Here is a 20484-nt window from a genome sequence, read left to right on the forward strand (position 1 = left end):
ACTTCAGCTCAGGTCATGATCTTGCAGTTCGTGGGTTCGAGCCCCACATTGGGCTCTGTGCTGACAGCTCAGAGCCTGCTTCAGATCCTATGTCCCCCCCTCTCTCTGCTCCTCCTCTGCTCATTCTGTCTCTCAAAAATGAATCAACTAAAAAAGAAAAAAAAAAAAGAGAAGAATTTCTTGGCCCTTGAGTTCAAACATCTTTGTCGTGGCACTCAATTTTACTGAGTTTTAATACAAATTAATATTAATATAAATTAATCTAGAAATGTCCATTCTTTTCCCCCCTTTTTAAAAAAGTAATCTTGACACCCAATGTGGGGTTCAAACTCACAACCCCGAGATCAAGAGTCACATGCTCTACCGGCCCAGCCAGTCAGGCGGGCCCTGGAACATTCTTGAAACGCAAAGAAACGCTTACTCTGAGAGAGGATTCTAGCAAATTGGTCGGGAACTGCTTGAAGGCCCTTGATGGGCACAATGGAAGTAAAATTCAGGGGGCCCCTAAGAGAACTTGTGGACACAAGGGGACATTCCCAGAGCCCTGGATTTGACCAGAATTTGGCGACCTACCACTTGCTGGCCACTGGCCATGTCAGTTGTGACTGGCCTCGGGAGAAATACCCGTAGCGGCGGAGCGTCCTTTTATTGCCATCTCTTTCCTGACAAGCCTTTATCTAAATGCAAATGGGATTCCAACTTTTCGATTAGGATATTATACAGCCATCCACTCCAGAAAAAAACACAATTAACCAGTGATTTTATTTCTGACTTGACATTTCTTTGTTTGGAAAGTTCATTTCTTGTGCGATGCTCCTGACGGGAGTGGGAAGAAGGGGCCATTTGCTGGGCGTGTTGGGCCCGCTGCCAGGTCNCATGTTTGTGGGATTGGGTGGAGGTTGACTTAAACTGGCAAGGCAACACAACCTCTATCTCAGGATTTTGACTGCAGTTTGGTTATAACACTCCAGGGAGACCGCTCAGGGACAGTTACGTGCCTCCCGGCTTACCAGGTACCCGCTGTGTGACCTTGGGCAACTTACCTAGCCTCTCTGGACCTCCAGCTCCTCATTTAAATAATATAACTTAAGGAGTGCCTCAGTGGGTCAAGCGTCCGACTCTTGGTTTTGGCTCAGGTCATGATCTTACAGTTTTGTGAGTTCGAGCCCCTCCTTGGGCTCTGTGCTGGCTGCGCAGAGGCTGCTTGGAATTCTCCCTTTCTCTTTGTGCCTCCCTCCTTCGTGCTCTCTCTGTCTCTCTCAAAATAAATAAATAAACTTATAAAAAAAATAAATATCACTCAACTCCTCAGGTTGTCTGAGGATTAAATTAAGAGTTAATATTTGTGGGATGCTGTCAGTTAGGAGTCCAGCTCTTGGTTTTGACTCAGATCATGGTCTCATGGTTCTTGGGCTCGAGCCCCGCATCGGGGGGCTGCGTTAAGCAGAGAGCCTGCTTCAGATCCTCTGTCTCCCTCTCCCTCTGCCCCTCCCCTGCTCTCTCTCAAAAAATAAATAAACATTTAAAAAAAGATGTTGGGGTTTAGGAAAAGGCCCTTCGTAGACAAGTTTTTGTCTTAAACAAACGGCAATAATAATGACAGCGGCTAATCTCTGTTGATCACTTCATGTGTACTGGGTGCTGTTCTAAGTGCATTGCATAGTGTTTATCCCGTCTTCACAACTCTGAGGTTCTACACGGTAAGTCCAATTATTATCACTACTTTACATGTGAGAAAACCAAGGGACGTATAGGTTAACTAACTTGCCTTCATGTCTAACGACTGCCAAGCAGTTACACAATAATGTCTTTTTACAGTCCTAATTCTCGAATATCAAATAGAATAAGAGAGTGTCATATAATCACAAGCAGCAAGCCTTCCTCTTAGCTGGAGAGCCGACAAGGTCCGATGCTTGCTGGATAAAGATTCCGCCTTGATGTCTGATCTGAGACGTTCAATTCCATTTTCCTAATGGCTGTCAATCAGTTCCCCACTGTTTCCCCTGAGGCTGGACCGGCAGGCGTGTCATTGGCACTTAGGAGTGGAATTAAGAACAAAGCCTGATGGGGCAGTTTGTTTTTCCCCAGCGTGGTGGCCCATCCCTCAACACAGTCAGGAATGCGCTCACGGGTCCCTTGGTGCCCGGTCCCTTGGTGCCGGATGAATTGCTTCCCAATCTCCCGGCTTCCCAGAGGCCACCAGTATTACTAGAGCAAACATGAGACATGAGACATGAGACATGAGAGGTGAGTTCAAATGACGCCCACCATCACCGTGGGTCCCAGGGATTTCATTCACTCATAGGACAGCGATGTCCAGTCCTCTATTTTGGGAGCACCTGGGTGGCTCAGTCGGTTAAATGTGCAGCTCAGGATGTGATCTCGCAGTTTGTGAGTTCGAGCCCTCCATCAGGCTCCCTGCTGTCAGCACGGAGCCCGCTTCTGATCCTCTGTCTCTCTTTCTCTCTCTCTGCCCCTCCCCTGCTCACATGCTCTCTTTCAAAAATAAAAATAAACTTAAAAAAAAAAAAAAGCAGGGCACAGAATTGACAGGGTTTCCTGAAGACATATGTGGCATGAGGGAAAGGAAAGCCAAGGACCACTGTGGGACTCCTGGCTTTGGTTAATGGGGTGATGGTAGTGCCTACATTTATTGACGTAGGCAAACCCTGGGCAGGAATAAGCTTGTGTGTGTGTGTGTGGGTGTGGGTGGGTGGGNGGAGGGATGCAGGGCATGGAGGGTCTGTTTTCCTAGCTTGGGTCGCCGACAACAATCTTTGCTTTGTAGGTCCAATCTGGCAAGGGTTCAAAGCTTAATAAATAAGCAACTTTGTAAATGAGGTCCATGAGCGACCAGCAGCCCTTCTCCTCTGCCTCTCACACACTCAACACACCCCTCCCCTGAGTAGCCCCAGCAATGATCATTAACACCAAAACCAGATGGAGTTAGCCCCTATCTACTGGAATCTTCCCAACTCCTCAGCATGTAGCCAGCGTGAACAAGCAGAGTGCTTGTGTATTGCAAGTTCTAATAAGTAATCTAACGTACAGTGTTAAGGGTTTGTTTGTTTTTTTACAAATATTTATTTTTAAGTAATCTCTATGCCCAACATAGGTCTTGAACTCACAACCCTGAGCTCTGCTGACTGAGCCAGCCAGGCACCCCGACAAGTATATAGTTTAAAAAGGAAAAGAGGGGCACCTGGGTGGCTCAGTCGGTTAAGCATCCAACTTCAGCTCGGGTCACGATCTCACGGTTTGTGGGTTCGAGCCCTGCGTCGGGCTCTGTGCTGCCAGCTCAGAGCCTGGAGACTGCTTCTGATTCTGTGTCTCCCTCTCCCTCTGCCCCTCTCCTGCTCTGTCTGTCTGTCTCTGTCTCTCTCAAAAGTAAATAAACATTAAGAAAAATTTAAAAAAGAAAAAGGAAAAGAACTTCTCTTTGTGTTAGGTACTCTGCTAGGTACTTTTACAAGCATTATCTTACTCAGTACCTACAACAATTCTTCCAGAGAGGTTCTGTGACTCCTCTTTCCAGGGACGAGGAAAGCAAGGCTCAGAGGGATAAGTACTTTACTCAGGGTCCGAACCGGCCGGTTGGGACTCGCAACAGTGTCAGCCCCAGTCTGAAGTCCAACCTCCTTTTCCCAGTGCTCTGGGCTCCCGATTCCAGGCTCCCTGCCACGTGCTTGAATGGAATACACAGAACTTCAGAAACAGCTTTCCGACTTTGGGGGCGACTCATTTGAATGGGGAGAGAGGTCAATCATGCAAGCATACTTGACATGTGGCCTCACATTGTGTTTGGTGCAGCGTCATTGGAGAGTAAGGGTGAGGGATGCTCGACAGAGTCTCCCAGAGAAGGTAGGACTTTTTTTTTTTTTTTAATGTTTGATTTATTTCTGAGAGACAGAGAGAGACAGTGTGAGCAGGGAAGGGTCAGAGAGAGAGGGACGCACAGAATCTGAAACAGGCTCCAGGCTCTGAGCTGCCAGCACAGAGCCTGATATGGGGCTCAAACCCACGAACCGTGAGATCGTGACCTGAGCTGAAGTCAGTCGCTTAACCGACTGAGCCACCCAGGCGCTCCGAGAAGGTAGGACTTTAAACCATGCGGGCAAGAATGGTTAGGACCTGGAGAGAGAGGAGAACCTCCCAGGCAGCGATATCAGGTGGCGGGAGCAATGCCAGCCAGGTCAGGAGGCAGCCTCTGCTTATAGGTTTTCCTATGAGCTCTTTCCACCACTAAAATCCAACCCATTTTTTCCAGGCCCAGCTTAAATGAACGCTGACTCCTTCAGGCTGACATAGGTGGCCATCCCCCACTCAGGACACCCTGCGATTATGTCTATCACTGCTATTGCTGCATTAAAGGCGTGTTTTGTGTGTTTCCTTCTTGAGCCCAGGGACCTGGCTTCATTCACCTGTGGATTCCCAGAGACAACGCAGCACCTTGGCGCATAATGAGCACGTGCTAAAAAATATTTTTGGACTAACTGAATATTTTTCACGATGATTTTCCTCTCGTCCGCACCTCTTTGTTATTTGGTTTGTACCATTCTGTATCGGTTGGAATACACCTGAAACAGCGAAGGTCAGTACGTCCTGGATCTCAGTAACACGGTATATTGCTCCCATGGAGGAACGAGAGTAGAAGCAATCCAACCCGATGTGGTGCCTTCATGGTGCTGGGAGGCCAGGGTCCTGCTAGTGAGTGACTCTGTCATCCCGAGGATGTGGCTTCTTTGAGTGCGGCCGAAGTTGGCTCACCACCAACCACACCTGCATTCCCGCCAGCAGGAAGGGGTGAAGAGGAGAGGGAAGACACACAGCTCTCTTTTTAAACGTTAAACACGGAAGTAGCAACATCACATGCATTCACATCCCATTTTTAGGATCTAGTCGCATGGCCAGATCTAGCCACAAGATTGTCTGGGGAAGGTAGTTTTTATCTGAGCAACCATTTAAGACTACATATCTGCCCAGAGGAGGAGAGAGCAGATACGGGGCGTGGGGAAGGCAAGGATACGTAGCGGTGGCTGCCACATTCTCTCTTCTGAGGCTGCCCTACTGCGGTGTCTAGACAGTTCCATGTGATACACTTGACCTATTTTTTTCTTTCCAAGGTACATTTACTATTGAGTTATTGCAATTGTCCAATCATGGGTTCTTTCATCTGTATCTTGCACAGCCTTGATCTTTAAAAAAAAAAACAAAAAACGTTTAAAGTTTATTTATTCATTGAGAGACGGAGCGTGCCAGACAGCGAGCACAAGCAGGGGAGGGGCAGAGAAAAGGAGAGACAATCTCAAGCGAGCTTGTCGCCATTAGCGCAGAGCTCGACATGGGGCTCCAACTGACCAACTGTGAGATCACACCCTGAGCTGAGATCAAGAGTCAAAAGCTTAACCGACGGCGCCACCCAGGCACCCCAGCCTTGACCTTAAAGCATGCCTTACACCTAGATGCTCAATCAATTGTGCTGAATGGATATATGGAAGCAGAAGAGAAGATCTTCTTCATTATGACATTACTTATTCTCTATAGGGTGGAATTTATCAATTACATTGAGCCAAGGGCACAAATAAGTCAGCACTGTCCACATTGAGGACTCAAAATGTTGGAGCAGGGAGAGACACAGTGTGTCACTGGCCTCCTCTTGGCCTTCCCTCTCTTGTGATGCCCTTGAACCAGGGAAGGGTCAGATCTGAAATGAGGTGGTTTTACTCCCAGGACACGTGTCCACAATGTCAACTGTACTACCACTGTTTTCTCCCTCTTTCCTCTGACTCTCCTTCGTAAGGAGGACCCCCCTCCCCTTCGTAATTTTGTTTTAAACAGTTTTTTTCCAAATGTTTATTTGTTTTTGAGAGAGAGAGACAGAGAGGCAGAGCATGAGCAGGGGAGGAGCACAGAGAGAGGGAGACACAGAATCGAAACAGGCTGTCAGCACAGAGCCTGACGTGGGGCTCGACCCCATGAATCGCGAGATCATGACCTGAGCCGAAGTCAGATACTTAACCGACTGAGCCATCCAGGCTCCCCTCCCCTTTGTAATTTTGGAAACACTTCTTTTGAGTTAGAATGCAAATATTTGGAGGGAAAAAGAAAATAGTCACCAACATCAACATTTTCTAAGGAGACCTGAAACTGTGCTCCGTGGACGTGTCGGTCATCTGGTTAAGGTGGAGAGGTGGCAATTCCTCATTCGTTTTATGAAACTGGGTTACGTTTTGACGATGCCAGGGCCAGCTGGCCCCCCACGAGGTCTGTTACCATGGCAGACAGTAAGGTCACCTTGTCATTACCCACTTGACCCGAGCCTGTTATGGCTAGACACTGACGCCGAGGGCAACATCGCCCCGGAAATCGGAAACTCACAGGCTCGCCCCGATTTCTGGTTTGTCACGTTTTCTCCAGCCTCATGGACCAAGACAGGGGTTTCCAGCTCCTTTCATATTCATAGCTGGCATTTCCTTGTTCTGGTTCTCCTGGGGCAGGACTGCTTTCAGAGGATGCTCCCTGCCCTCCCCCAGTCCAGGAAGGGTCCTGGCCTCTATGACAGCAAATCCATCGCACCACTTAGGTTTAATTAGAGCACAACAGACGGATGATTAGTTTACACATCAAAGCACTGAAACAACTCAACAAATTGGCTCCATCCCAAAGCCCAGCATCGGAGCTGGCCTTGAACTCTGAGGCTCTGCCCGCAGGGGGGCTGGGGAGCTGGCCGATGAAAGCTTGGGAGCCCCATGCAGAGCCCCCCGGAAGGAGTTCTCTCTCTCTCTAGGGAAGAAATGGATCTCAGCTGTTTCCAACCTTCCTTGTGCTGCTCTGCCCTCTTCCCTTGGCTGCCACTTACCCCTCGTGGGTAGTCGACTCTCAGTTATCTGGGGGCCGACCATCAATCCAGGAGTTACCCAGCCCTCGGCTAATTCTCTTTTTTTACCCTGCTACCCGCTCCAGGTGGGATTCCGACTGTCGATATAAATGACATTTATATACCAAGGAGTGAGAGAGAAAACAAATAAGTTAATCTTCAAACCGGGACACCCGGCTACCAGCTGGTGGTTTTCTGATTGGGGTTTGATGGAGGAAAGCGGTAGAAGCCAGAGATCACAATGAGGTGAGTAAATGCTTCCTGGGTATCCTTCGTGCATGCTCTCCCCATTCCTCTGGGTGACCCAGAGCCACGTGAGCACATGACAGGCCTCCCCCTGAGACTGCCTTTGTCTGTATCACATGGTTTGGATCCCTCGGTGCCATGCTGGTGTCCCAGAGAGGCTGATGACACGTTGGAAGACATAGTTTGGTTCTTGTGGCTCAAAAGAACTGACAATCACTCAGTTCAGTGAAAAACAAAACAGACACCCCTCCCCTAAAAGTCCACTCTGTAGTTGGACCGTGTTGACTTTCTTGGTCCACACACATGCTCATCAAACCAGGTGGCGTGTCCTGCTTCAAGGTCATGGCGTCAAGCCAATGGCAGAGTGGACACTTGAATCTAGGTCTTCCTTCATAGCCCTTCTCCCTCAGGATTACATGATCTTCATAACTGTGGGGAGAAAAATGGGGCTGTGACCACATAAAGATCTCACGGAATACAAAGGCTCGGGCCTCTCGGCGGAACAATTGATGGCGACATGGGGCCTGGCAGGAGTCTTGTTTCCTCGCTCCGGGCCTTGGGGGGTGAGCGGGCATCAGCTTCAGCGCCGTGATGTGGGCAGACAGATGAATGCTGGCTGCCTCTGGCACAGGACAGTGGGCGGGAGCTGTACTGGGCTCAGAACGCAGTAAGCGAAGCACTTCAGAAGGAGAATGACACTGCATTATTAGCATAAACCGGGAACCTATTGATCTGGCTGATTAGAAACCCTTCCAAGGCACGAGGGTAATTAGCACAATTTACAGAGTAGCGGTTATCAGCTTCATTGCTTAATTAACAATGTAAATATCTTCCTAAATGACATTTTATAATCATGATCAGATCCTCTAGCGTTTGCCCCGTTTGCTGCTAATTCCTTCCCAGATGTGGCTGCTTTTCGTCCGTGCCTAACCTCACCTTCCCGCAGCTCCTCCGGGAAAGCAATTGGACTTGGCCTCCATCTCCTCTTTTGTATCTTACTGGGGGTCTCTCTCTTCTGCCTTCCCCTTTCCAGCGCACAATATCCAGTCTGCCGATTGAATTGCCAATTAAAAGTACTTAATTAGACGTGAAAGGGGAATTCTGTCATGTTCTGGATTCGGAACTATTTTTTATTTATGTGCTTAGCAGGATAAGTCATCTTAAATTAGCATCACATTTTTCCCTCTGAAGAACATGTGAGAAATGAGGCTATTAGGAGGAGAGGTTTAACACAATATTTGTGTACATTAGTCATGGGTGCAGAGGCTCAGCCCAAACGCATATGTCGCTTTGGCAAGGAGGGTTACTCTTCATATTTATTTTATTGCCTTATCATTGCTTGTCGAATTAATGTTTGCGATAGAATATTTGGCCTGCCTAATCAAGCATATGTGCGGGGAATTTGATTGTTTTCTTTATTTATTTTACTTTTTTTTTAACTTTAAATTCATCCACTCTTTTGAGCATCAAGGCCATACTGAAAGATGATTGTGCCATGTCTGAGTTCCAAATGGCACACACGCAAATTCAAATCTTTACGGAGCCCCGGGGGTGGCAAGTTCAGAGGCTCGCCCACCCTTCACGGGAAGGATGCCCCAAAAGCTTTCCATTGCTGGGGGCCTGATGATTTCAGTCGGTGATTATTCACTTCTGATCTTTTTGCTCGCGCTAACTGCATGGTGCCCAACGCAGTTACACGTCTACAAAGTGTGAGGAAGGGGCGTTTCGTCCAAACCAGTGCCTATTACAGTGGTAAAATGGCAGGGCAAAGATGAATTTTGGAGGAATTTGCCGTGGGTTTTAATTAGCCATCTTGCCCTTGTTCCCCATTATCATTGATTTGTGTGATAAGTGCCAATTATATGTGTCATAAGTATACTTCTTTTTGCTGAAGACAAGAGATCTTATGTGTGATGCAAATCAGCGTTCTCAGAATGCTAATTTCGTAATGAGCCAATGCATTCTTCAAGGAGTTTATAGTCTAGAGGGGGAATAAAACATGTGCATAAATAATTATAATGCAAAGTAGGAAACTGGTATGCCACGAGACGGTGCAGAAAGAATTATGGCCAAAAGAGGGTGGAGAAATAAATTATCGTTGAGAGATTCAGGAAGGCCCGCTTGAAGGTTGGGGAGAATTGGCATAAAAGCAAATTGAGGGTACGGGCTGTGGTTCCCAGACAAGGGGAAGAGTGGGAAGAAAACACTGAGCTGGGATAGCATGAAATTTAAGTGAGGACCAAGACATTTACAACAGCCATTGCAGGGAGAAGAGGAAGGAAAGCCCCGCAGATAAGGCTGTGGAGGTAGGACAGGGCTCCACCATACAGAACGTAGCAGCTGCACCACTTTCTGTAGACCAGAGATTGGCAAACTTTTTTCTTTTTCTTTTTCTTTTTTTTTGTAGAGGGCCAGGGAGTAAATATTTTAGGCATTAGGGGATGTGTGGGCTCTGCCCTAGCTAACTCAACTCTGCCATTGTTGAGCCCCAGAGGGGGGCCCCTGGGTGGCTCAGTCGCTTGAGCGACCCACTCTTGGTTTCTGCTCAGCTCATGCTCTCGTGGTCTCGTGAGTTTGAGCCCCGCATCTGGCTCGGCGTTGGCAGCGCAGAGCCTGCTTGGGATTTTCTCTCTCTCTCTTTCTTCCTCTTTCTCTCCCTCCTCCTCCCCCACTTGTACTGTCTCTGTCTCTCTCAAATAAGTAAATAAACTTAAAAAAAAAAAAAGCAGCTACAGACAACACGAAAATGAACGAGCAGTTCTAGTAAAATACTAAACACTGCAGTATGAGTTTCTTGTCATTTTCACACATCACAAGATATTCTGCCGATTTTTTTCCACTGTCGCCTGCTACTAGGGTGGGCGGGGATATGCAGCTGTAATGATCTTCTAACCTCAGAGTTTTTCTTTACTCCATGAGCAGAGAGCCAAGCGCTGATGAGCCCGGAGCCACTGGAATAGACAGCTATGAAGCCAGGGCAGCAGGTGACTCTGACGGCGCATGCGTCCATCAGCAACGTGCTATGCTCACTGCTGGGGGCCAGAACCGAGCTTCAGCATATAGTACGAGGACACCGGGAGGGCTGTGTGCTCCCGATGGGCTTGACCATATTTGGTCATGAAAAACCCAAGTACTTAGGCCAAGAGTTTTGACAATACGTGTGGGGAAAACATGGTACGAAGACCGCCCTCTACTTTTAAGAAACCACACTTTGGTTCACTGTACGCCGACATCCCTGTTTACTGTCACTGTGCTGCATCAAGTCTTTTCGTACATCGTGTGCGGTTATATAGTTTCCGGCAAGTGGTTTTCCTTCTCTTCAACCTTCCCCCGCCCCCAGCGCCCCACGTCCTACGGAGCTGCCCTCTGGGAGTAGCCGGGAGTTTAGTCTGGTGGTCATGAGGGAAAACCCCAGAATCCCCCTCCTCCTCCCCCCACTTCTCCTTCCCGCCCAGATTCCCTGAGAGCTAACGCAGGGCTCAGGAAAGCAGATCTGGAAGGAATGTTGAACTACCTTTTTCCTTTGTGAGCTGGATCAAAGCAGTTGTCTGTCTCATTTCCAGATACACTTGATATAACAAAGGGGTCTTAAAACAGAAAATGAAATGTACTTTTCCCCTGATTTAGAATTACATGTTTATGTTGGAATAAAAGGGATCTCGTTTATCTCCTCTTCCTTCTATTCTTGGCCTTCTCTTCTCTCACACATAAAAGTCTTTCCTTTTTTCCCCTGAACAATAGCTACATTGAACACTGTATGGTAAAGAAAAGGTTACTTGGGTGACTAACTTAATTTTACGATGCTTCTAGAAGGTGTGGTCAGCTGCTCCGAAGGCTGCTGAGAAGTAGAGGGAGTTAGGGACAGAGAGAGCCATTGCTGATGACAATATGGAAGCCACCAAAAGCCTTATGAAGAACAGTGTCAGTGGGCATGAAGGTGGGAGCCCACGGAGAGCCCTGAAGGATGAATGGGTGAGTGGCTGAGGAGGTGAGACAGCCTGTGTAGACAACGCTAATGGCGGCTTCTCGTCATTTTGATCTGGGTTGAAGTGCCACCTCTTTGGAGTCAACTAAAGTAGCCATCTGGTGGCTATCACGTGCCCATATTCTATTTCGCTACAAAGCACTGACTTACGATCTGATCTTATCTTCTTTCTTTCTTTGTTGTTCTCTGCCCCTAAGATACCACAGATATAGGAGTGTAAGGTCGGGTTTTGTTTGTTTGTTTTTGTTTTTTGTTTGTTGTTGTTTGCTTTTTGTTTTGTTTTGTTTTGTTGTATTTCCAGAACTCAAAAGCCTGCTTGGTACCTTCAAGATGGTCTATACACATTTGTTGAATGGACGGATAAAAGTTTGGCTACAATGGAGAATGGAGAAATAGCCCAGTGCTTTTCTTAGTGTAATATGCCTGGGAACCAAATATTGGGGCTCTCGTTAGAATGCAGATTCTGATTCTGCAGCTCTGGGGTGGAAGATTCTGTGTTTCCTAAACAAGCTCCCACGTGAGGCCCATGCTCCTGGTCCATGAGTCACATCTGGAGTAGCAAAGCCCTTAGACCACGTTGGGTGTTGCTTAGAATGGGCAGGTGAAGGAAAGGACGTTAACGGAGCAGGAGAGAGGGGATAACTGTGTAAGCAAAGATTTTTAGGAAGGCAGAGACCCGACAACCGGCAGAGGGACTGGCTTTTCTTCCTTTTCTTAAAAAAATGTTTAATGCGGGGTGCCTGGGTGGCTTAGTCGGTTGAGCGTCTGACTTTCGCTTAGGTCATGATCTCGCGGTTCGTGGGTTCGAGCCCCGCGTCGGGCTCTGTGCTGACTGCTGGCTCAGAGCCTGCAGCCTATTTCAGAGTCTGTGTCTCCCTCTCTCTCTGACCCTCCCCTGCTCGTGCTGTCTCTCTCTCTCCTAGAAATAAAAAAAAAAATGTTTAATGTTGATTTTATTTTTGAAAGAGAAAATGAGTGGGGGAAGGGCAGAAAGAGAGGGAAACAGAGGATTGGAAGAGGGCTCTGCGCTGATAGCAGAGAGCCTGACGCGGGGCTCGAACTCACGAACCGTGAGATCATGACCTAAGCCAAAGTTGGACGCTTAACTGACCGAGCTACCCAGGTGCCCCGGGACTGGTTTTTCAAAGGCAGAAGGATGCTCCCCAGGAAAGAGGGAGAAGGGGTGAGAAGAGGTGGAAGCTCTCGACTGACGGTATCTAACTTTTCAGTGAGGTCATCGGCTGAGAGCGGGGGTGGAGGTGGGCTGTGGGAGTTCTGAGAGACAGGCAGCACCTAGTATGCCTTTGCGCTGAAATCATAAACTTAAAGCAAAACCCGTCAGCTCCGTGTCATTTTCTCGACACCAAGCTGCGTGGCTGCAGGGTGGGGAAGGGGGGCGGTAGGTTCACCCAGAGTGAGTGGGACACAGGAAGAGAGGAACCAGGCAGTTGAGAGTATTGGTCACAGGGAGTGATTATAACGGTGGATCACGGGAAGTGAGGCGCAGGTGGGACACTGCTGCTCAGTCCCCGCTCTCATGGGGCTCTAGGGAGCAAGACAATATACATATATATGTATGTATAACATGTAAATAGGGACGTATATGCGATCAGCAGGATGGGCAGTGCCTCACCCATACTCCCGTACATATACTTGGCTGACTTCCAGCCAACAGCATCTGCATCTCTTTGCCCGAAAGCGCGGCAGGCCAGAAATCACGCATGGGGGCTCATGCTCTGAGAGCACCATTCAACCGGTAACTAACAGGAACTGTAGTAGAAATACTCTGGGTCCCATACCCTTCAGTGGAATAACAGGTGACGTTCCATGCTGGCTCCCCAGCAAGGTGAAGTTCAGTTGCCCGTGGTGATAACTCACTGGGCAAGCTTCTTTCTAGGTATGGATTGGCTGCCTTCCCTTCCCTGTCTCACTTCCCTTCCTGGATGTTTTCTTGAATCACCTTCCAAATAAATGACTTGCTCCCCATCCCTTGTTTCCGAGTCTCCTGGGGGAATCCAAAGTAAGATATGTGCCATTAGAAGCTGTAATACACGCCACGGACCAGGGTACAGGTTCCTCTTCGGGGGGGGAAGTGTTGTCTGCCCCCGTGTCAAATGGAAGTAAGGGCGTCAGGCAAGTGGAGAATGACACCTGTGAGTTGGGATCTGAAAAAGAAGCGAAAAGGAACATGGCGCATTTGAGGGTCTGAAAGGCCACTGTGGGGGGTGCCTGGGTGGCTCGTTGGTTAAGCGTCTGACTCTTGGTTTTGGCTCAGGTCATGATCTCACAGTTTGTGAGACTGAGCCCCGCCTCTGGCTCTGCGCGTTCAGTGAGGAGGAGCCTGGGATTCTCTCTCTCTCTGTCCTTCCTACTCTTGCTCGCTCGCTCTCTCTCAAAATAAATAAATAAACTTTAAAAAGGCCACCGTGTCTGCAGCAGGGGACCAGGGCTGTGAATTGAAGCCTAAGAGGCCACACCCTGCAGGGTCTTGAGAACATGGTAAGGAGGTTGGCACATCTATGCAGAGAATACGGAGAGGCCATTGAAGGGGGTCAGGCAGCCAGCGGCAAGATCAGATCTGCCCCCAATAAGAAGCAGAGAAGGGAAGACGAGGGGCAGTGGGAGAGAGAGGGGGTCCAGAGACCTCTCTATGGGGACCCAGGGCTTGGCACCGAGTTTTGCACGTGGTAGAGTTGCAGTAAATGTTTGCTGAAGTGGAAGTTCAGTGTAGTTAATATGTATTAACTACATATTTGATTGACCAGAACGCCCTATCTCCTGGCCAAGATGAGTCATGGATTTCCTTAGTTAACGACGCCCCACTTCACTTTATCAGGCCGTTCTCTTCAGAGCAGCATCGATCTAATGACTCGCTTCTACCTTTTCCCATCCTCCACTGTCCTGCTTTTCTCTCCTCTTTTCTCTCCTACCTTTTCCTCGATACCTCTCTGTCTCTCCTCTTCCCAAGGAATCCTGTTTAATAAAGTTGATTCTATCTTCCAGTCTCCATTTCTTCTCCTTCTTTTTTTAATGCTTATTCATTTTTGAGGGAGAGACAGAATGCAAGCAGGGGAGGGGCAGAGAGAGAGGGAGACACAGAATCGGAAGCAGGCTCCAGGCTCTGAGCTGTCAGCACAGAGCCCGACGCAGGGCTCGAACCCACGGACCGCAAGATCATGCCCTGAGCCAAAATCGGATGCTTAAACGACTGAGCCACCCAGGCGTCCCCCGGTCTCCGTTTCTATTCCCTGTGGCCCTCTTATTCCTATGCAGACTCATATTCAGAGATGACAAACATCTGATCATCAATGTGGTGTCACGTGTGGCCGCTGTAAATATATTACTACTGAACACACCGAGAGATACTGAACGATATGTACTAGTCAGCAAGGTTAGATTTAGGGAGCGGCAGAAAGTAATACAAGACGGACGGAGGTCCCGGAAGGCGAAAACCTAGGCTGTAAACTACTCTCCTAGTGTACGTTGCAAGTAGTCACAATTGTTCTCTTTTCTCTCTTCTGCCCCCTTTCATAAGAAATCTTGAAATCTTTGCTCATCCTCTTCTTCAACCCAGCAATTAAAGAAAAAAGACAGTAGGTGTCTGAGATTTCACACAACCTTTTATACCCAATATTTTTGTTGTCTTAAAAACAAACCTTCAGTAGTCGGTGGCGAGGGTTATGTTTTACAACAGCCTGGGGTGGAGAAGATGTATTCACTGGGCTTTCCATTTTCACCCTGGGGTCCCTATTTGGCACATTCACCAGTCACCCCATGCCCCTCACCCTGTGCTCTGGCAGGATTTGAGACATATGCAAATTGCAAACTGGTAAATAGCGACTTTGCATATTTTGAATAGAAGGGAACAACACGGTACCACTCATTCCGTTCACAGGGAAATCTGAGATAATGGAAGCGAGGGCCAGGGCAGACCCAGGGTCCTAAGTGTTTTCTTCAAAGTGCTTATTATGCTTATTAAATCTATTGTACAGTGATGAATTCATTTGAATTATTTACATGGTCAACCTTTGAGACAATAACCTGATTTAACCAGACGATGCAAATGTATCATTTCTCTTTGAAATCTGAAAGCAGGTTTAAACTGGAGGAAGCATCAGGACTTGTATCTTTTCCTGCAGATACTGGTTACAAGCCTGTAGTTGTCAGGTTAAGTGACATAATGTCAGAATCAGGAGAACGTGGTGATGTATTCCTCGGGAAGGTCGATAAGCTCCCCCCTGAGAACACGTCCCCTGGACGGCCAACTCTTGGGTGACAAATTTCTCAAGGAAGTCTTTCAATTCCATTTCTCTGTAAAATATCCTGCCCTGTCTGACATCTGACATGAGGCCGTTCATCTGCTAACATTTCCATGTAAAGGGAAACCACATGGTAGGAATGGTTGAGTTTTCCTTCGATCATAGGCCTGGTGTCATTTTAGTGAGTTTGGACTTTAGGGCTTTATTTTACTACTGAAGCTGTGAGAAGCTAAGGTTGCTGTCAAGTTCAAAGTACCATAATCCAATTATTTTTTTAAAAACTAGGTCTTCCATTATGACTTGGACAAAACTCGGAAAAAAAATTGGAAATTGTGGTCCAAGCCTCTCTATCCTACCTTGGATTTTTTTTTTTTTCTTGTCGTTTGGGGGTTTACAAGGCATTTTGTGAACTGTAAAATCGTGTGTGATTCTGAAGGTGGCGTCTCTCCGAGGTAAAGCGAACAGCTTGCATCTTAAATATTTTATGAGATCTAGGTATTAGAACAGCGTTTCTGATGCAGGAACATAGTGATCTAGGAACAAAAGAGCGATGCGGCCACAGAACGGACTGTGAAATTTCTTCAAGATATTAAGTGATATGAAGGCTGAAAACATAAGTGGATGGTGATACTGGAGATTGTTCCTAATAAGGGCTTTAAAAGCCTAATGATTTATTGATTGGCTCTTTGCTAATGATGTGGTCCTGACTCTTGTGTAACTCCGAGGGCGGATTTATGAGATGGTACACTCATCTTTCAGCTATATTGGGCCCAAGCCTCCATGTTGAAAATAAATGCAAGGGTGGAGGCAACTCTCCGAATATCTCGGGGGCGGAACACGCACATGATTTGTGGTAGGCGAAGGCCAGTGGATTGGGTGAGGAGAAAAAAAACAAAAGGAAGAGAGCAAAACCTCTAAAGGGAGTTCGCCAAACACAAGGGAGAAAAGCCTAACGTCAAAAACCAAACCAAACCAAAAAACCCACTACTTCTGTTGAGAAATACCCCCGGCTTCTCTTATTCTACAAGGAGAAAAAAATAGAGTCTCAGGTGCCGCCAGGGAGCAATATTTTCCTCTCGAAAACGATGAAGAAAGGAAAAGAAAAAAAAGAGGAAAAAGTTGTCCTGTTGAATCAGCTACACATGGAGTCAGTCTGTGTAAGGAAATCAGCCTTTTCATTACAAATGGGCTTAAAAAGCCCCAGAGAAGGCGGACGTGAACAGAAGCAATATTATCCCTAACAACCCAACTCTCTTTCAAGCAGCTGAGAGGATATCAGCAGCATCATTGAACATGGGGTTTGTCTTAAGATAAAGACTCATCTTTATTTCTTTCAGGATATAAAACTTGTATTTAAATCAATTCAGAGAAGCACTTTAGCTTTCAACATTAGAGAGTGGGGAGAGCCTATTTAATAAAACGGCATTATTTCATTTTCAAAGAATGATACTGGCAGTAGCTGAGTTTAAATTCTGTATTCTTTCCCTCAATTATAATTATAGATGGGTCTGAAAGGAAGCGTGCCTATTACTGTCATATTTATTCTTTTGACAGGTGTTATGGGACTGTAATTTGATGAAATGACTCGAATCGCAGATTCCCTTGCGAATACAATTGCGAATACACGAGTGATTGAGGGAAAGTCCTCCAGCAAGATCTTTTCGCAGATCTTGAACACCCCTAATGTTTCAGCGGGGATCCATATTCAGGAAGATAGGGGAGAGTCGGCCTTCAGGGCTTATATCCACGGTAGCAACAACCAGCAGGAAGCGTGGGTGCTTAAGGCAGTTCGTGAAACGGTTTTTATTTTTCAACTGGGTGGGGTCTGCTCCGGGAAGGGGTCACCCAGCGGGTCTTGCCTGTAGGGTTTCCTTACAGACAGACCCTGGTCCTTCNCTTCACGGTTTAATTGATGCTTCTGGATAACACCAAGTCACTTTGGGGCCCAAACCCCTGGGTCCTCAGGACAATTTTGGTTTCTGTTCTGTTTTTACATAGCAAACGACTCATTTAAAGTGCACAACGGAATGTCTTCTAGTATATCCAAGGGTTGTGCATCTGTACCAGAATCGATTTCAGAACATATTCATTGTCCCCACGCGAAACCTCGCCTTTAGCTGTCACTTTCAATCTCCCGTTCCCCTGGCCCTAGGCAACCCCTCATCTACTTGCTCTCTCTGTGGATTTGCACACTCCGCACGCTTCGTGTAAGGGGGCTCGTATAATATTTGGTCTTTGGCGACTGGTCTCTTTCACAGAGAGTGCCCTTTTCGAGGTTCGGCCGTGTTGTAGCTTGTATCGTTCATTTCTTTTTTTTATTGCAGAATACTGTCCCGTCGTATGAATGTTCGATTTATCCATTCATCAGTGGATGGACTTTAGGATTAATCTTAACCCCTCCCCCCCTACTGGATCCCTTCTGGATTTGACAGCATCCTACCTGCCCTCGCTCTCCGGCTTGACTCCGTCCCTGGGCTCCTGTGGGGGTGGCAGTGCCTTTCTCCCTTCGGCCTCATTCAAGCTGCTGTCTGCCTTCACCACCTCTTCGCCAAATCCTACTCCCCCTCAGACCTCAGATTTAACGGCCTTTTCTCAAGAAACCTCTGACCCTTGCCTGGGCGAGAGACCCCATGAGCCCATCTTTCAGGGACCCGAATCCACTTCGTAGTAATTGGTTATACTTGAGTAATTGGCTTTACTTTGACGTTAATGTGTAAGTTCGGTGGGTTCAGGGTCTTCTGTTTGTTTCTGGAACCCTACCCAGTCCCTGGCACCTTGCTGGTGCTCAGTGACTATTTCAGTAGATGCACACGCATGCTTCCTATCCATCAGGCACTCCACTGTACTAGGGTCGGGGTCATGAACAAAATAAATGATCTGCCTGCTTCCTGGAGCTTACATCCCAGTGGGGAAATACAATGAAATATATGTCAGGTGGTGAAGACTGCCATGAAGAAAGATGGACTACAAAGTGGTCAGGGAAGTCCCCTTAAGTGAGACCTGGATTCATTCGTTCGTTCAGGGAAGCAACACGAGTGCCCTGAGTGGCTGGATGAGGGAGGCCTGGAGGAGGGAGAGCATGACAGGAGAAGGATAAATCCAGAGCCTTCGGCTCAGCCGTCCTCTGAGATGAGCCCTGTCTGTGTGTACGAGCTTGTCAGGACAGTGGAGACCTGGGTATGGGGCCGAGCTGTGCTCTCACCTAGTTCTGTGTGAGCCTGAGCCTCCGTTTTCCTCCTCTGTAAAATGGGAGCAACGGAGTTGTCGATTCAGTAGCCCTGTGAAGTGCCCCGCCGAGGGCGTGTAATAGCTTCCTTCTCTTGCCCTCAAACCAGAGTGGTGTGTTGCGGCCCGTGTGGGGAAGGCAAGGGGCGCAAAGCAGCCTAACAGCGCAACGACTCACTTCCGGTTGCTGGTTGCTCTGCTCCGACCGCAGCGTGTTCGCCTCTTGTCTGATTTTTCCAGTTTGCTTTGGCCGGAGTAGCCCACCAGGTTCCCTTACACCTGGAAAAGGCTCAGGGTGGTCGAGCTCAGAAAACAGGATGTTCGGGGTGGCTCGCTGGCCTTTGAGAAGGCAGGTGTGGGATCCAGAGGCAGGGATCCCGGGCCTGAGTCTGAGACCTGGCTCTGTCGCCTGCCGGCTCCGTGATTCAGGACAGCCCCTGTCCTTCTGCCGTTAGTGTCCTCTCTGCTAAACAGAGATCAACCAACGCGCGTTCGCTGAGCTTCTCGTATGTTCTGGGCACCGTTCGCCGTGGAGAGAGGACTAATTATAATCCAGCCTCTGCCCTCCGGGAGCTCACGGTCAGCAAGGAACAAATAGGCAGGTAGAGTAGGAAAGGGTATGACGCTCAAGCACCTGAACGTGGCATCCCCCGTGCTAGGCACTGACGTTACCTTTTGCGATCTTTACCAGCCCCTCCTCCCCACGAGGATACGCATCGTGCTCTTCCGTTTCCAGAGGAGGCCGCACAATGTAGAGAAGTCGAACATGCTTGTTTGACAAACACGCCAACGTTTGGCCTCAAAACCCTCTCTGTGCTCTTCCATCTCACTGGATGAAGTATGAGACCTTATTTAGAGGAGTGCGGGCAGCATGGGGTGTGAGCCTTGAGGAGGGGACTTGGGAGCTAAATCTGTAAGGATCAGTGTTGACGCAGGCGAAGAATCCAGCGTGGGAAGAGAGGTGTTGAAGAGCACAGCACGTTTCAGAGATGCTATTGCCAGTAGTTGCTAAGCACAGTGTATGTTCCAGGCACGGTGCCGGGTGGTCTAGGAGAGTTATCGAATCCGTGTAGGAAATACTATCAGTTGCCCCATTGACAGAGGTGCCACTGACCCTGGGGTGGAAGCTGAGAACCTTGCCCAGGTCCCACAGCTGACACGTGGTGGAGCCGGGATTTGAACGCAGACTGCCTGATCCCAAAGTCCATGAACTTCGCCCCAGAGGCAAAGGTCGTGGGTAAAGGACACTCCACGGAGGTTTTGGAGCAAGGGGATGACATTGTGTGTGTGTGTGTGTGTGTGTGTATGTGTGTGTGTGTTTAGGAAGTATCCTTGGGTTGGACTGGAGAGAGAGATCCTCTGATAGTCTGAGCAAGGCATTGTTCCAAAGCTGAGAGTCCAGATACTGCCCCTGGGCAGTGGGGGTGGGGAGGGGGAGGCACTGAGGACCAGGAGGGTGGGGGAAGGNGCATGTGCAGACGGGAGCCCCGGAGCTGCGGGAGCAGACCGGACCCATTCTCCTTCTGTACTGCGACTTTCCCCATCCGGAGAAGTAATTGCATATTTAAACAATGGCCTGCGCAGGCTTAATTTAGCCTCGTATCAGGGCCCTATAGGACAAAATTTCTGGTCATTTTCTGTAGCTTCATTCTTTTCTTTTTTAAAATATATGATTTTTCCCCACTTATTTTTAGGTGCCCTTTGTGGAGCCACAGGGTAGGAAACAGACAGTGGGGTTAAATGAGGCCATGGGCCTGTTCCTTAGCATCTGTACCAGTGATACTACTTGGCTCCCAGGAAATTCCCTTTGTGCCTTTATTTTCACTCTTTTCCTTTATTCTGTTACATTCTCCTTTGGGTTTCCTCAGAGCTTTTTTTTTTTTTTTTTTTTT

The 20484-nt window shown here is 48.0% G+C and overlaps 1 protein-coding gene and 1 long non-coding RNA gene across 2 annotated transcripts in view; both read left to right on the plus strand.

Moving 5' to 3' along the window:
- Positions 1 to 4429: 4429 nt before the first annotated feature.
- Positions 4430 to 10171, plus strand: LOC144219809 (uncharacterized). Its single transcript, XR_013331499.1, has 3 exons — positions 4430 to 4591; positions 6964 to 7123; positions 10046 to 10171. It is a non-coding gene; the product is annotated as an uncharacterized LOC144219809 (long non-coding RNA).
- Positions 10172 to 11029: 858 nt separating this feature from the next.
- LYRM9 (LYR motif containing 9) overlaps positions 11030 to 20484 on the plus strand; it is a 20655-nt gene continuing 11200 nt past the window's right edge. Inside the window, exon 1 of the mRNA XM_077749644.1 lies at positions 11030 to 11095. Within this exon, the coding sequence (XP_077605770.1) occupies positions 11092 to 11095 (4 nt within the window). The 5' untranslated portion in view covers positions 11030 to 11091. The remainder of the gene's footprint in view (positions 11096 to 20484) is intronic.

This window comes from Crocuta crocuta, unplaced genomic scaffold, assembly GCF_008692635.1.
Source record: "Crocuta crocuta isolate KB4526 unplaced genomic scaffold, BGI_CrCroc_1.0 scaffold149, whole genome shotgun sequence".
NCBI classification, from domain to species: Eukaryota; Metazoa; Chordata; class Mammalia; order Carnivora; family Hyaenidae; genus Crocuta; species Crocuta crocuta.